This window comes from Oncorhynchus nerka, linkage group LG1, assembly GCF_034236695.1.
Source record: "Oncorhynchus nerka isolate Pitt River linkage group LG1, Oner_Uvic_2.0, whole genome shotgun sequence".
In the NCBI taxonomy this organism is placed as follows: domain Eukaryota; kingdom Metazoa; phylum Chordata; class Actinopteri; order Salmoniformes; family Salmonidae; genus Oncorhynchus; species Oncorhynchus nerka.
The window spans coordinates 19,231,280-19,246,280 of record NC_088396.1 but is presented as its reverse complement, the minus strand read 5'-3'; the positions used below and the strand labels follow the sequence as shown (position 1 = coordinate 19,246,280).

Genomic DNA, 15,001 nt, shown 5'->3' with positions numbered 1-15,001 from the left:
TAATGAATGGTACCAACACATCCTCCGAGAGCAACTTCTCCCAACCATCCAGGAACAGTTTAGTGATGAACAACGCCTTTTCCAGCATGATGGCGCACCTTGCTATAAGGCAAAAGTTATAACAAAGTGGCTCGGGGGAACAAAACATCGATATTTTGGGTCCATGGCCAGGAAACTCCCCAGACCTTAATCCCGTTGAAAACTTGTGGTCAATCCTCAAGAGGCGGGTATACAAAGAAAACCCCACACATTCTGACAAACTCCAAACATTGATTATGTAAGAATGTACTGCCATCAGTCAGGATGTGGCCCAGAAGTTAATTGACAGCATGCCAGGGCAGATTGCAGAGGTCTTGAAAAAGAAGGTTCAACAATGCAAATATAGATTCTTTGCAACCAACTTCATGTAATTGTCAATAAAAGCCTTTGAAACTTATGAAAATCTTGTAATTGTACTTCAGTATTCCATGGTAACATCTGACAAAAATATCTAAAGACACTGAAGCAGCAAACTTTGTGAAAATTAATATTTGTGTCATTCTCAACTTTTGGCCACGACTGTACTATCTCTCATAGTAGTAGATGTGAGTTTTTCTTTCAAACAATTCCCCGGCTTTGCAATGTTACAGAGCTAATAGCTAACGTTAGCCGAAGCAAACTAACTAGCTACTGATAGTGCAGCCATTTACATTACATTACATTTAAGTCATTTAGCAGACGCTCTTATCCAGAGCGACTTACAAATTGGTGCATTCACCTTATGACATCCAGTGGAGCAGCCACTTTACAATAGTGCATCTAAATCTTTTAAGGGGGGTGAGAAGGATTACTTTATCCTATCCTAGGTATTCCTTAAAGAGGTGGGGTTTCAGGTGTCTCCGGAAGGTGGTGATTGACTCCGCTGTCCTGGCGTCGTGAGGGAGTTTGTTCCACCATTGGGGGGCCAGAGCAGCGAACAGTTTTGACTGGGCTGAGCGGGAACTGTACTTCCTCAGTGGTAGGGAGACGAGCAGGCCAGAGGTGGATGAACGCAGTGCCCTTGTTTGGGTGTAGGGCCTGATCAGAGCCTGGAGGTACTGAGGTGCCGTTCCCCTCACAGCTCCGTAGGCAAGCACCATGGTCTTGTAGCGGATGCGAGCTTCAACTGGAAGCCAGTGGAGAGAGCGGAGGAGCGGGGTGACGTGAGAGAACTTGGGAAGGTTGAACACCAGACGGGCTGCGGCGTTCTGGATGAGTTGTAGGGTTTAATGGCACAGGCAGGGAGCCCAGCCAACAGCGAGTTGCAGTAATCCAGACGGGAGATGACAAGTGCCTGGATTAGGACCTGCGCCGCTTCCTGTGTGAGGCAGGGTCGTACTCTGCGGATGTTGTAGAGCATGAACCTACAGGAACGGGCCACCGCCTTAATGTTAGTTGAGAACGACAGGGTGTTGTCCAGGATCACGCCAAGGTTCTTAGCGCTCTGGGAGGAGGACACAGTGGAGTTGTCAACCGTGATGGCGAGATCATGGAACGGGCAGTCCTTCCCCGGGAGGAAGAGCAGCTCCGTCTTGCCGAGGTTCAGCTTGAGGTGGTGATCCGTCATCCACACTGATATGTCTGCCAGACATGCAGAGATGCGATTCGCCACCTGGTCATCAGAAGGGGGAAAGGAGAAGATTAATTGTGTGTCTGCATAGCAATGATAGGAGAGACCATGTGAGGTTATGACAGAGCCAAGTGACTTGGTGTATAGCGAGAATAGGAGAGGGCCTAGAACAGAGCCCTGGGGGACACCAGTGGTGAGAGCACGTGGTGAGGAGACGGATTCTCGCCACGCCACCTGGTAGGAGCGACCTGTCAGGTAGGACGCAATCCAAGCGTGGGCCGTGCCGGAGATGCCCAACTCGGAGAGGGTGGAGAGGAGGATCTGATGGTTCACAGTATCGAAGGCAGCCGATAGGTCTAGAAGGATGAGAGCAGAGGAGAGAGAGTTAGCTTTAGCAGTGCGGAGCGCCTCCGTGATGCAGAGAAGAGCAGTCTCAGTTGAATGACTAGTCTTGAAACCTGACTGATTTGGATCAAGAAGGTCATTCTGAGAGAGATAGCGGGAGAGCTGGCCAAGGACGGCACGTTCAAGGGTTTTGGAGAGAAAAGAAAGAAGGGATACTGGTCTGTAGTTGTTAACATCGGAGGGATCGAGTGTAGGTTTTTTCAGAAGGGGTGCAACTCTCGCTCTCTTGAAGACGGAAGGGACGTAGCCAGCGGTCAGGGATGAGTTGATGAGCGAGGTGAGGTAAGGGAGAAGGTCTCCGGAAATGGTCTGGAGAAGAGAGGAGGGGATAGGGTCAAGCGGGCAGGTTGTTGGGCGGCCGGCCGTCACAAGACGCGAGATTTCATCTGGAGAGAGAGGGGAGAAAGAGGTCAGAGCACAGGGTAGGGCAGTGTGAGCAGAACCAGCGGTGTCGTTTGACTTAGCAAACGAGGATCGGATGTCGTCGACCTTCTTTTCAAAATGGTTGACGAAGTCATCTGCAGAGAGGGAGGAGGGAGGGGGAGGGGGATTCAGGAGGGAGGAGAAGGTGGCAAAGAGCTTCCTAGGGTTAGAGGCAGATGCTTGGAATTTAGAGTGGTAGAAAGTGGCTTTAGCAGCAGCGACAGAAGAGGAAAATGTAGAGAGGAGGGAGTGAAAGGATGCCAGGTCCGCAGGGAGGCGAGTTTTCCTCCATTTCCGCTCGGCTGCCCGGAGCCCTGTTCTGTGAGCTCGCAATGAGTCGTCGAGCCACGGAGGCGGGAGGGAGGACCGAGCCGGCCTGGAGGATAGGGGACATAGAGAGCCAAAGGATGCAGAAAGGGAGGAGAGGAGGGTTGAGGAGGCAGAATCAGGAGGGTTGAAGGTTTGAGCAGAGGGAAGAGATGATAGGATGGAAGAGGAGAGAGTAGCGGGGGAGAGAGAGCGAAGGTTGGGACGGCGCGATACCATCCAGTAGGGGCAGTGTGGGAAGTGTTGGATGAGAGCGAGAGGGAAAAGGATACAAGGTAGTGGTCGGAGACTTGGAGGAGTTGCAATGAGGTTAGTGGAAGAACAGCATCTAGTAAAGATGAGGTCGGCGTATTGCCTGCCTTGTGAGTAGGGGGGAAGGTGAGAGGGAGAGGTCAAAAGAGGAGAGGAGTGGAAAGAAGGAGGCAGAGAGGAATGAGTCAAAGGTAGACGTGGGGAGGTTAAAGTCGCCCAGAACTGTGAGAGGTGAGCCGTCCTCAGGAAAGGAGCTTATCAAGGCATCAAGCTCATTGATGAACTCTCGAGGAACCTGGAGGGCGATAAATGATAAGGATGTTAAGCTTGAAAGGGCTGGTAACTGTGACAGCATGGAATTCAAAGGAGGCGATAGACAGATGGGTAAGGGGAGAAAGAGAATGACCACTTGGGAGAGATGAGGATCCGGTGCCACCACCCCGCTGACCAGAAGCTCTCGGGGTGTGCGAGAACACGTGGGCGGACGAAGAGAGAGCAGTAGGAGTAGCAGTGTTATCTGTGGTGATCCATGTTTCCGTCAGTGCCAAGAAGTCGAGGGACTGGAGGAGGCATAGGCTGAGATGAACTCTGCCTTGTTGGCCGCAGATCGGCAGTTCCAGAGGCTACCGGAGACCTGGAACTCCACGTGGGTCGTGCGCGCTGGGACCACCAGATTAGGGTGGCCGCGGCCACGCGGTGTGGAGCATTTGTATGGTCTGTGCAGAGAGGAGAGAACAGGGATAGACAGACACATAGTTGACAGGCACAGAAGAGGCTACGCTAATGCAAAGGAGATTGGAATGACAAGTGGACTACACGTCTCGAATGTTCAGAAAGTTGAGCTTACGTAGCAAGAATCTTATTGACTAAAATGATTAAAAATGATACAGTACTGCTGAAGTAGGCTAGCTGGCAGTGGCTGCGTTGTTGACTTTGTAGGCTACTGGCAGTTGCTGCGTTGTTGATTCGGGGGCTAGCTGGCTAGCTAGCAGTGTTGATTACGTTACGTTGCGTTAAAAGAACGACAATAGCTGGCTAGGTAACCTAGAAAATCGCTCTAGACTACACAATTATCTTTGATACAGAGACGGCTATGTAGCTAGCTATGTAGCTAGCTACGATCAAACAAATCAAACCGTTGTACTGTAATGAAATGAAATGAAAATGTGATACTACCTGTGGAGCGAGGCGGAATGCGACCGGGTTGTTGAGTTCTAATCGGTAGACGTTGGCTAGCTGTTGGCTAGCTAGCAGTGTCTCCTACGTTAAGGACGACAAATAACTGGCTGCGTTGTTGATTCAGGGGCTAGCTGGCTAGCTAGCTAGCTAGCAGTGTTGATTACGTTACGTTGTGTTAAAAGAACGACAATAGCTGGCTAGGTAACCTAGAAAATCGCTCTAGACTACACAATTATCTACACAATTATCTTTGATACAGAGACGGCTATGTAGCTAGCTATGTAGACGGTGGGCGTTAGCTAGCTGGCTAGCTGCTGGGCAGATACGTTAGGACGACGAAATACGATAATTACGCAATTATCTTTGATACAAAGACGGCTATGTAGCTAGCTAAGAAGAAATTGCTAAGATTAGACAAATCAAACCGTTGTACTATAATGAAATGTAATGAAAAGTTATACTACCTGCAGACCGAAGTGCAGACCGAAGTGCGGACGCGACAATAGTCAGATTCACTCCAGCCCTAAGAAATAGTACAGATTCATATGAAAAATTAAGTCTAGGTTGGAACTGTTGCTGTTACAAGTAATGTTTTTTATTCTGAACTGGAATAAACTGAAGCGGATGCTTTTTGAGACACACTCACACAGTTCTGGGTTGCTCATCTGCAGCAGGAAGCAGTCTCCTGCCTGACGGAGAAAGCAGTAGATGTTCTGATCTAGTTTGGCACCACGTACCTATGCAAGTCAGGGTTGGCATTTCCATGTGGCGGCTCACGTAATGTATAATGTCATAACAATAAACTGTCAACCACATATAATACAGCATATCTTAAAGCTAGACTAATTGATATGGGTAATGCTAAATAGCTCATTTCAGTTTGTGAATTATATCTCTCAAATAGGACAGATAATGGGAACATGGGAACACTTGCAATTGCTTTCTGTCATGTTTATGGATTAGTAATACTAAAGATTTTGTCACAGTTTCCAGCTCACAGTTCACATCCATTAACTTTGAGACTACTCACACCCCTGAGTCAATACTTTGTAGAAACACCTTTGGCAGTGAGTGTTTTGGGGTAAGTCTCTATGGACTCACTCTGTGTGTAGTAATAGTGTTTTAAAAAAAGCAGACATCCAATATTTTATTAGCATTTATTGAACCTTTATTCAACTAGGCAAGTCAGTTAAGAACCTAACGTTTAAAATAATCATATCAAATCTTCTCATGGACCAATAGTCAGATTCACTCCAAATTTGGTCTTTGGACTCACAATAGTCCCTAAAGAGTTTGAGAAAACAACGTTGACGCATTTGAAGATGATGCAAAAAGGCTAGAATATGCACACAAAAAATCAATTTTCTTCTCATGAAGAATTGCACCTAATGAAATAGTTCCGACACAATAGTGCTTGCTTTGTTATCCAACTGATCTTGTGTCCTTTCTGTCATCCTGTGAACCCCATTCAATGCTGCTCGCAGCTATATTTTCAAATTATATTTTCAAATACCTTGGTTAAATGCAGGGGAGTGTATTTTAATCAGTGTATTTGAGTATTTTCAAATTCAATGTGCTCTCCAAGTTTATTTCCAAATATATTAAAATACCTGAATACTTACTTCGAATTCATAGTGCATTTGGGAAGTATTCAGACCCCTTGACATTTTCCACATTTTGTTACATTACAGCCTTATTCTAAAATGTATTAAATGTATTTTTTCTTCTCATCAATCTACACACAATAGCTCATAATGACAAAGTAAAACAGGTTTTTAGACATTTTTGCTCAAATAAACTGAAATATCACATTTACATAAGTATTCGGACCCTTTACTCAGTACTTTGTTGACGCACCTTTTGCAGCGATTACAGCATCCAGTCTTCTTGGGTATGATGCTATAAGCTTGGCACACCTGTATTTGGGGAGTTTCTTCCATTCTTCTCTGCTGATCCTCTAAAGATCTATCAGGTTGGATGCGGAGTGTTATTGCACATCTATTTCCAGGTCTCTCCAGAGATGTTAAATCAAAGTTTATTTGTCACATGCGCCGAATACAACAGGTGAAAAAAAAGGTGTGTGTGTGTGTGGGGGGGGGTAAGTAAAGAAATAAAACAACAGTTAAAAGACATTTGAAAATAACAGTACTAAGGCTATATACGGACACCGGTTAGTCAGGCTTATTGAGGTAGTATGTGCATGTAGGTATGGTTAAAGTGCCTATGCATTAATGATGAACAGAGAGTAGCAGTAGCGTAAAAAGAGGGGTTGGCGGGTGGTGGGACACAATGCAGATAGCCCGGTTAGCCAATGTGCGGGAGCACTGGTTGGTCGGGCCAATTGAGGTAGTATGTACATGAATGTATAGTCAAAGTGACTATGCATATATGATAACAGAGAGTAGCAGCAGCGTAAAAGAGGGGTTGGGGAGGCACACAATACAAATAGTCCCGGAACCATTTGGTTACCTGTTCAGGAGTCTTATGGGTGGGGGTAAAAACTGTTGAGAAGCCTTTTTGTCATTGACTTGGCACTCCGGTACCGCTTGCCATGCGGTAGTAGAAAGAGCAGTCTATGACTGGGGTGGCTGGGGTCTTTGACAATTCTTAGGGCCTTTCTCTGACACCACCTGGTGTAGAGGTCCTGGATGGCAGGCAGCTTTGCCCCAGTGATGTACTGGGCCGTACGCACTATCCTCTGAAGTGCCTTACGGTCGGAGGCCGAGCAATTGCCATACCAGGCAGTGATTCAACCGGTCAGGATGCTCTCGATGTTGCAGCTGTAGAACCTTTTGAGGATCTCAGGACCCATGCCAAATCTTTTTAGTTTCCTGAGGGGGAATAGGCTTTGTCGTGCCCTCTTCACTACTGTCTTGGTGTGTTTTGACCATTCTAGTTTGTTGTTGATGTGTACACCAAGGAACTTGAAGCTCTCAACCTGCTCAACCTGCTCCACTACAGATGTTCATTCGGGTTCAAGTCTGGGCTCTGGCTGGGCCACTCAAGGACATTCAGAGACTTGTCCCGAAGCCACTCATGTGTTGTTTTGGCTGTGTGCCTCGGGTTGTTATCCTGTTGGAAAGTGAACCTTCACCCCAGTCTGAGGTCCTGAGCGCTCTGGAGCAGGTTTTCATCAAGGATCTCTCTGTAATTTGCTCCATTCCTTTGCCTCAATCCTGACTAGTCTCCCAGTCCCCGCTGCTGAACAACATTCCCACAGCATGATGCTGCCACCACCAAGCTTCACCGTAGGGATGGTCTTCCAGACCAGGCCAAAGAGTTCAATCTTGGTTTCATCAGACTAGAAAAGCTTGTTTGTCATGGTCTGAGAGTCTTTAGGTGCCTTTTGGCAAACTCCAAAAGGCTGTCATGTGCCTTTTACTGAGGAGTGGCCACTCTACCATAAACGCCTGATTGGTGGAGTGCTGCAGAGATTGTTGTGTTGCAGATATGTTTTGCTACCCTTCCCCAGATTTGTGCCTTTTTTTTTAAACCTTTTTTGCTTCATCATTATGGGGTATTGTGTGTAGATTGCTGATATGTTGTTTTAAAAAAAATCTAATTTAGAATATATTGAAGTGTGTGAAATTTCAAGGGGTCTGAATACTTTCCGAAGGCACTGTATGTGAAAATATTTGAAGTAGTATTTGAACCCAGGCCTGGTGTTCATACAAGCAATTCCCACTTTTCAGACTGTGTTTAAAATGAGGTTGTTTTAACTCATTGTATAATGCAGTATGTGTATGTATGAAAGATGCCTAATTATCAAAGTAGTGCATGTGTTTTCAAAGCTTGTTACAGTACTGTATGTGCATTTTTCTTTTAATCCTACATCCTTGACATTACCAGAATCAAATGGTAGCTTTGAAATTGCTATGCCCAAATAATAATAATGAAGTATGCAGATATCCCTTTAAACGGCATAAGCTGCATGTAACTAACCCGGTCATGCTAACCTTAACCTTTAAGCTAATGAGGTGCAAATTGAAATAATACACACATCTCTAGGTCCATCAGCAACAATTTTCAGGGTATGTGATTCTATCATCCATGCAAAGATTTCCTAAGACTTTGCAACTGTAAACTCAACAGGTAAAAAATATACTTGTCTCCAAGTGAAACGTGCTATCCTGTAGTCACCAGGGGCCTGTGGCACAGAGACACTTTTGTATCTGATGATGACAGAGAAATAATTGGGTACAAATCTCTCTCGTCAATTTCTTTCCGGACTTGTGCGTCCAATTACCAGTCGCTGAACATTGAACGACGAGACTGCTGTGATTTTAGAGATAAATGAAAGCAAGAGGATGTTTGGAATCACAAAGGCACCATATAGGACATGTCTGGCTGCACAGTTGTGTCCCGTTGTGAAGCCTTGTGTTCAACTGACCAAATGATTATGCTCAAACGATTTGATGTTTTTGTCATTGTAATACTAGTATCATTCTGGTACAGGTTTGGTTGACAACATGGGGGCTTTATTTCTGTGTTTTGTTGAGTTTATCATATCTAGCAAGTGCTGCCATGAGGGGTTTTGATCATTTGTATCACCTATGTTTATTTCTGATGCCCGGAGACATGACTGGGTGGTCTTGCGATGATGTTGGATGCAGCTTTCTTTGAGGAAGATGATCAAGGAGAGTTGGAGACTTGCAGAGGAATAATAAAATAGAATATGTACTGTACAGTCTTGGAAAGTATACAACAAAAGATAGGCGTTTGGTGTATGTTGATGTTGTGTAGATATCAGTCCACCATTAGTTTTATTCAGCGTTGATACTGTGAGTGGGGCAGTTTTGTCCTGATTCCATGTGCTATTCCACTTCTGACTTGGAATTGACTTCAGTCCTTGTAACAATGGGCTTTCCATATAATGAATATAATGTCCAAATTATTCATGGTGCTCAGAGAATGACCTCCTTTGAAACAAGGGTCACATTATACTTATTAAAATATGTCAGTTTGACTTCCTCAGAGAGGCATCATAAGTGTTTGGATTGGCCAGGAAATATATGTGTATGTAATCATCAATGCGTTTGGGAGTAAGACATCAGGGCAGTCCACCAGACTAGCTTAACTCCTCTGACCAGCAGACAAATGAGGCAGCTGGACAAGTAATATAGAGAGCTGTGTCTTGTAAAAATTATTGACAACTATTATATGCTCGCATTTTTATGGGGATGGAAGAGTGATTGTACTAAATGTGTTTGGGGCCTGTTAAGTCTCATTTTATTTGGAATGCCATTCATCCCAGAGATGACAAGTATACCTGTAGATAAATGTCAGAGGTCATCTATAAAATTATTATATATACTTTTTCAACAGAGCTATTCCCTATAAACCATTTGGTTCATTCATTATACAGCTACTGTCTTTTCAAAAGCTGCTTTTTCTTTGACAGGGAAATTATTAATGAGCATCTCTCTGGAAATGGTTCCCTCAAAGGGCACTGCCTTAATGTCATTGTGACACTTATGAATGTTACCTCGCCTATGACATTTCCCTTAGCTTTAGATGTGAACCACTGCTTTTTGTCCTAGCACTACACAGTTGATTCAAATAAATAACTTCATCATGAAGTTTTGATGATTTAAATAGGGCAAAAAACAAAATGTGCAACGGGGGTCATGACCAAGTTTGGGAAGGTAACACTGCAATAGCTGAGCAAAGCAGCCATGCAAGCAGTGGTTCACATCTAAAGCTAAGGGAAATGTCATAGGCTAGGTGACATTCGTAAGTGTTACAATGACATTAAGACAGTGGAAACCATTTCCAGAGAGGAGAGATGCTCATTAATAATTTCCCTGTCAAAGAAAAAAAAAGGGAGGGGGGGGGCAGGACCGAGTTTGGGGAAGCCCTGAGAAAACGGACTTGACTAAGGGGTTGCAAACTCATTGTCAGTTTTGACTCGATAGAACGCAAACGCAGTGGTGAATTACTGTTTCCTGCATTGAACAACCTTATCGGAGCAATTGTGCTGCAATCACTACCTATACAGTGTATGCTAATTAGGTTTAAGCTTACAAAGTTGTTTTTAGAGGGCTTTCTCTTGATTGAGAAAATCAAAGTTTTGCTTTTCTCACTCTGACCTTTGAGTCTTCCTCTGGAAGGATGATGATGAGTAACCTGTGGGATAATGGAAGGCTTTACTCTTGTAGCTTCAACAAACAACCATACGTTGAAAATGTCTAAATATGATTCAAAAATGGCCTTGAGATCAGTGCAACATAAATATAAAACCATTATCGACTGTTGAGGCAAAATTCTCTATCTTCATTACCCTCAGGTGATGATGGTTGGAAATCTAAGTGCGAAAGGAACACAAGGACGGTCTCCACTCTGAGTCCTATTCACTGGCAAATACGCTCCCCTCATTGTATTGCATTGTTGGAGGAGGTCGATTGTATTTTATTTGACCTTAATGTTTATCCATTTGTATCTGTCCTCTCCATTGAATTGAAACGGATATGTAGAGGTGTTAAATACTGTTGGAGGTATTTTAGACTTCTAGTCCCCCGGAGTGTACTGATCGATCCAGCTGAACTCTAAACGGGACAAATGGGAGATGAATTGGACATTGTTTTGCTGCATGAGCTGAGTGCTGGCAATGGCTAGCCTGGCCCATGAGCGATGCGTTGCTGCCGTCCCAGATAACATGACCTGTGTAATTCATTAAAGTGAATATACAGTATATAGACGGGAGATAATGAGCTCCGGCTTGGTCCGTCTGGAACTCCAGAAGGCTTTACTACTAACTGTAGTTCTGAAAATGCACTTGTTTTTTTAAGTTCACACAAAGCGCTAGCTTTAAAGTACTGTTATTGTTTGATTACTTTCAAATACTTTGAAAGGTGTTTGATTGGAGCGGGTCTGGAGTGCCAGATGTGCAGGGTTGGTACTATTTGGACAATTACAGTGGTGTCATTGTGCCAGGCAAGCTCAATAAAGCACATCTCAAATGTTTGAAAGAAAACAGACACTATTTTAATCCAGCTCTGTATTACTGTATCACCTCGTTACTTGTGTGGTGCTGTATAGGCTGTCAAGCTAGCAATATGAATATATATCCCAATATATCTGTTTTTTTTTTTTTGTAGGAATGAAGCATTGAAATGCATCATCCCCTGTAGTCTCCACCAGGCACCTTTGTTTTGACATGACGTGTAAACTTAAAGCTGTCACTGATTCGGACTGTTTAGGACCCACACGTCACATGAAACGGACCTTCAGACTCTCAGACGCATCCTCTCATGCCCACAGCGATTTATTTCCCCCATCAACTTGTTTCCCCTCCGGTGCCAATCTGTTTTTTGAGCGACTGTACAGTCCGCCTTTTGCAGTTTTATATCAAGTGGGCACGAGAGGTGGGGACGCCTCTATTAATCAAGACTGGGTGCTGACGCATAGAAAAAGTGTCTGGGCTTCCTGCCTTCTCTGCTGCAGTGACTTCTGGACCTGTCCCAATTCATCATAGTTAGAATTATGGGGGGGGGGGGGGGTGGATTTCGGTTTCTATTTGAAAAATAATTACAACTTTAAATGCATTATGAAATAATTACATTAAAAAGATTTGAGCTTTTAAGCCCAAAATAGTGAACATTCAATTGACAAAACATTGAAAACATTCCATTGTCTCTGTCCACATTGGGTAAACATCAATAGAAAAAGAGGAAGTTAATATAAAATAATAAAATATTTCAGTTGTGTATATCACTTAGTTTATATTTGACATAATTATTTTAAATACTTTTTTGGTCATCTCATCTCTGCTCAGGCAGTAACAGCTTGTCAGGAGACAACCATCTAACATTATCTCTGTGCTCCTAATACCATGTTTGGGTCATCCTACATAGCTAGTATGCTGCAGAGCTGTCTTACAAAATCATTTTACAAGTTCTTCAAAGTACATAAGGCATACTTTGAAGACTGCTTATTACCAACTACCAATCGGGTAGAGGAACTTCACGGACTGTCTCTATAACTTTCATTGTTGTGTTGTGTACATTCCTCTCACATGCGGTCTGTGTGTAGGTTATCAGTCTCTGTCCAATCAGGGAAGAACAGGCACAATGGATTATGGTCATTGTAGTTAAATGTCACGTTTCTGTGCTGAACTAGCTTGAACATTTCCCTAATGAAAACTACTACTCCCTTCACTCCACCGACCTACATACCTCTTGTCTTAATTTATCTTGTGAATTATTTGATTTCTCTCTAGAGTAACGGCGCAGTAATGGCGCATTGAGCTCACATAAGAACAAACGAAATGGAATTCAAGTAATTAAACCAACTTTGGTCAATTAGGCGTTTGATAACCAAAACTCCCCAGAAACTTTGATTAATCGCTCAGCACTACCCTGAGGCATTACCAGGAGATTGATCTCACTCATTCACTCTTTGATGATAAGTCGTATGGTGGTTATGGATAGAGCTAGTGCTGTGTCACTGCTTAGCAGATGGGTCAGCTGTGTTGGTCAGAGATGTTGTGGCTATGGTATAGGTACTTTCATTCACATCATTGGCTTGTAGGGAAAGGTTCTGTCTAAATGACCAGGCCTCCACAAGTTTAATGCTGTCCAAGGCCACTCGCAGGTGTAATTGTTTTTCACTTCATTAAGACGTACAACCCCTCCAGAAAGTATTCACACCCCTTACAGCCTGAATTTGGATTAAATATATTAGAGATTTTGTTTCACTGGCCTACACACAATACCCCATAATGTCAAAGTGGAATTATGTTTTATTTTGACAAATTCATTACAAAAATGAAAAGCTGAAATGTCTTGAATCAATAAGATTTCAACACCTTTGTTATGGCAAGCTTAAATATGTTCAGGAGTATACATTTGCTTAACCAATCACATAATAAGTTGCGAGGATTCACTCTATGTGCAATAATGGTGTTTAACATGATTTTGAATGACTGCCTACTCTCTGTGCCCCACACATACAATTATCTGTAAGGTCCCTCAGTTGAGCAGTGAATTTCAAACACAGATTCAACCACACAGACCAGGGAGGTTGTCCATTGCCTCACACAGGCACCTATTGGTAGGTCAGACATAAAAAAACAGACATTGGGTATCCCTTTGAGCTTGGCGAGGTTATTAATTACACTTTGGATGGTGTATCAATACACCCAGTCACCACAATGATACAGATGTACTTCCTAACTCAGTTCCTGGAGAGATTTAGATTTTTGAGCTTCTAGAGGCTGAACCTCAGTTATGAATAATTGTCTTAAATCATTTAATTCTTCGACTGCCTTTTACAATGTAATTCCCATAACTTTAAGTTGGCCGTAGCTGTTTCCAAGGATGGTTAAAGTTACTTTATTTTGGATTTGTCTTATATCCTCTTGATTTGTTCTTTAAATATATATATATATATATACATATATATATAAATGACAAAACGTTGATTTATATCAGTTTAAAAGATGAATGACTAAACACATTTGTTGTATTTTTAAGTGACATGAGACACAGCTGTGATATCTCTTTTCAGATAAATCCTGGATGCACACTCCAGAAGCTCTGGCAAAGCATTACATACCTTACAATGCCAAGGTACGTATCATGACCTCCCTTTCCAAAGCAATCCAAATCATGTTCCCTCACAGGTTTTTGGAAGTTAGAAGAATAATACCTTTCACTGATTCAGATTGATGTTCCGCATACCTCCATGCATACCTATTTACAGGTCTCACACCTAACCGAGGCTTTGAAAAAGTCATGTTTACTTGGGAATAGTTCTCTGATTGTTTTCTGTTATACATAGTTTGTGACTTTGTCAAAAAATAAAACCCTTTCAATAGGAAGCGATTTGAGTTTTTCCCTAGCTCTGAAAAAGGTGTCTGCTTCACACTACCGTCAAAGAGAAAAAACACACACAGGCAACCTAGAAGAACTTCCTGACTGACTGCAAAGTAAACACAACAGTAGACTTTGACTGGAAACCCACAGACCGTTACAAAACAACTGACTTGTTTAGTCTTCTCTGTCTTTGTTATGCTGCACACATCTTAAAGATAAACTCCCGGGAAGAGAGTCTCCCATCTAAAGGTGTTTTCTGCTCTACTTCACCCAAAGACTCCCCTCATATTGGAGGCAGAGCGCCTGTCGGTGTGAACATCCAGCAGCTCCCGAAATGTCTTATTGAAGTGAACCGAAAAAAAGGCTAAAGTAGAATGTCCAAACTGACACATCTGCTGCCGCTCAAGACTGGAACAGCAGAGAGGAGAGCAAACCTAACATCAGGCAGTGGATGGGAGTGAGGTGCAGCAGGGAACCGTCCCTGTGCCAATAACCTTCCCAAGGTGATGGATCACCACAGGCTGGGCTTAGACAGTGGAACAGCCTCTACAGTCCAGCAGAACAGAGTGCACAGTTCAGGATCGAGAGACTCTACATCCCATGTAGCGTATCTGTCATTTGCTGCACCTATTTGCAGAACCCGGGCTGCGCTCATATGTGTCCTTGAGTGCGGGCAGCATTTGTCACGGCCGGTGCAAATGCTGACACCATTTGAATACAGGCCCATCCGTCTTTCCACTCTATTGATAGGAGGGTGAAGTGTCGTTTTTGGCATCGTTTGCCCAGATTTTTGGCATTGTTTGCCCATTGTGTACCCACTGTGTTCTATCGTGGATTTAAATCATGAAGGAAGGAAGTGGATACAGTGTCAGAGACCAGTATACAGTATGGGCTGAACCACTGAATTTTTAAACAATTGTTGCATCTTATTATGTTCCTGAATGAAGAATCTTAGGAAACCTTAAATCGCTGTATTATTATTTGATATTGCTCCCATGTCATGTTGAAACAA

The 15,001-nt window shown here is 43.4% G+C and overlaps 1 protein-coding gene across 5 annotated transcripts in view; it reads left to right on the top strand.

Moving 5' to 3' along the window:
- gulp1a (GULP PTB domain containing engulfment adaptor 1a) overlaps nucleotides 1–15,001 on the top strand; it is a 156,671-nt gene that overhangs the window by 132,559 nt on the left and 9,111 nt on the right. For all 5 annotated transcript variants that reach the window (XM_029636239.2, XM_065012589.1, XM_029636156.2 and 2 more), the window contains one exon: nucleotides 13,682–13,743. In XM_029636239.2, the coding sequence (XP_029492099.1) occupies nucleotides 13,682–13,743 (62 nt within the window). The remainder of the gene's footprint in view (nucleotides 1–13,681; nucleotides 13,744–15,001) is intronic.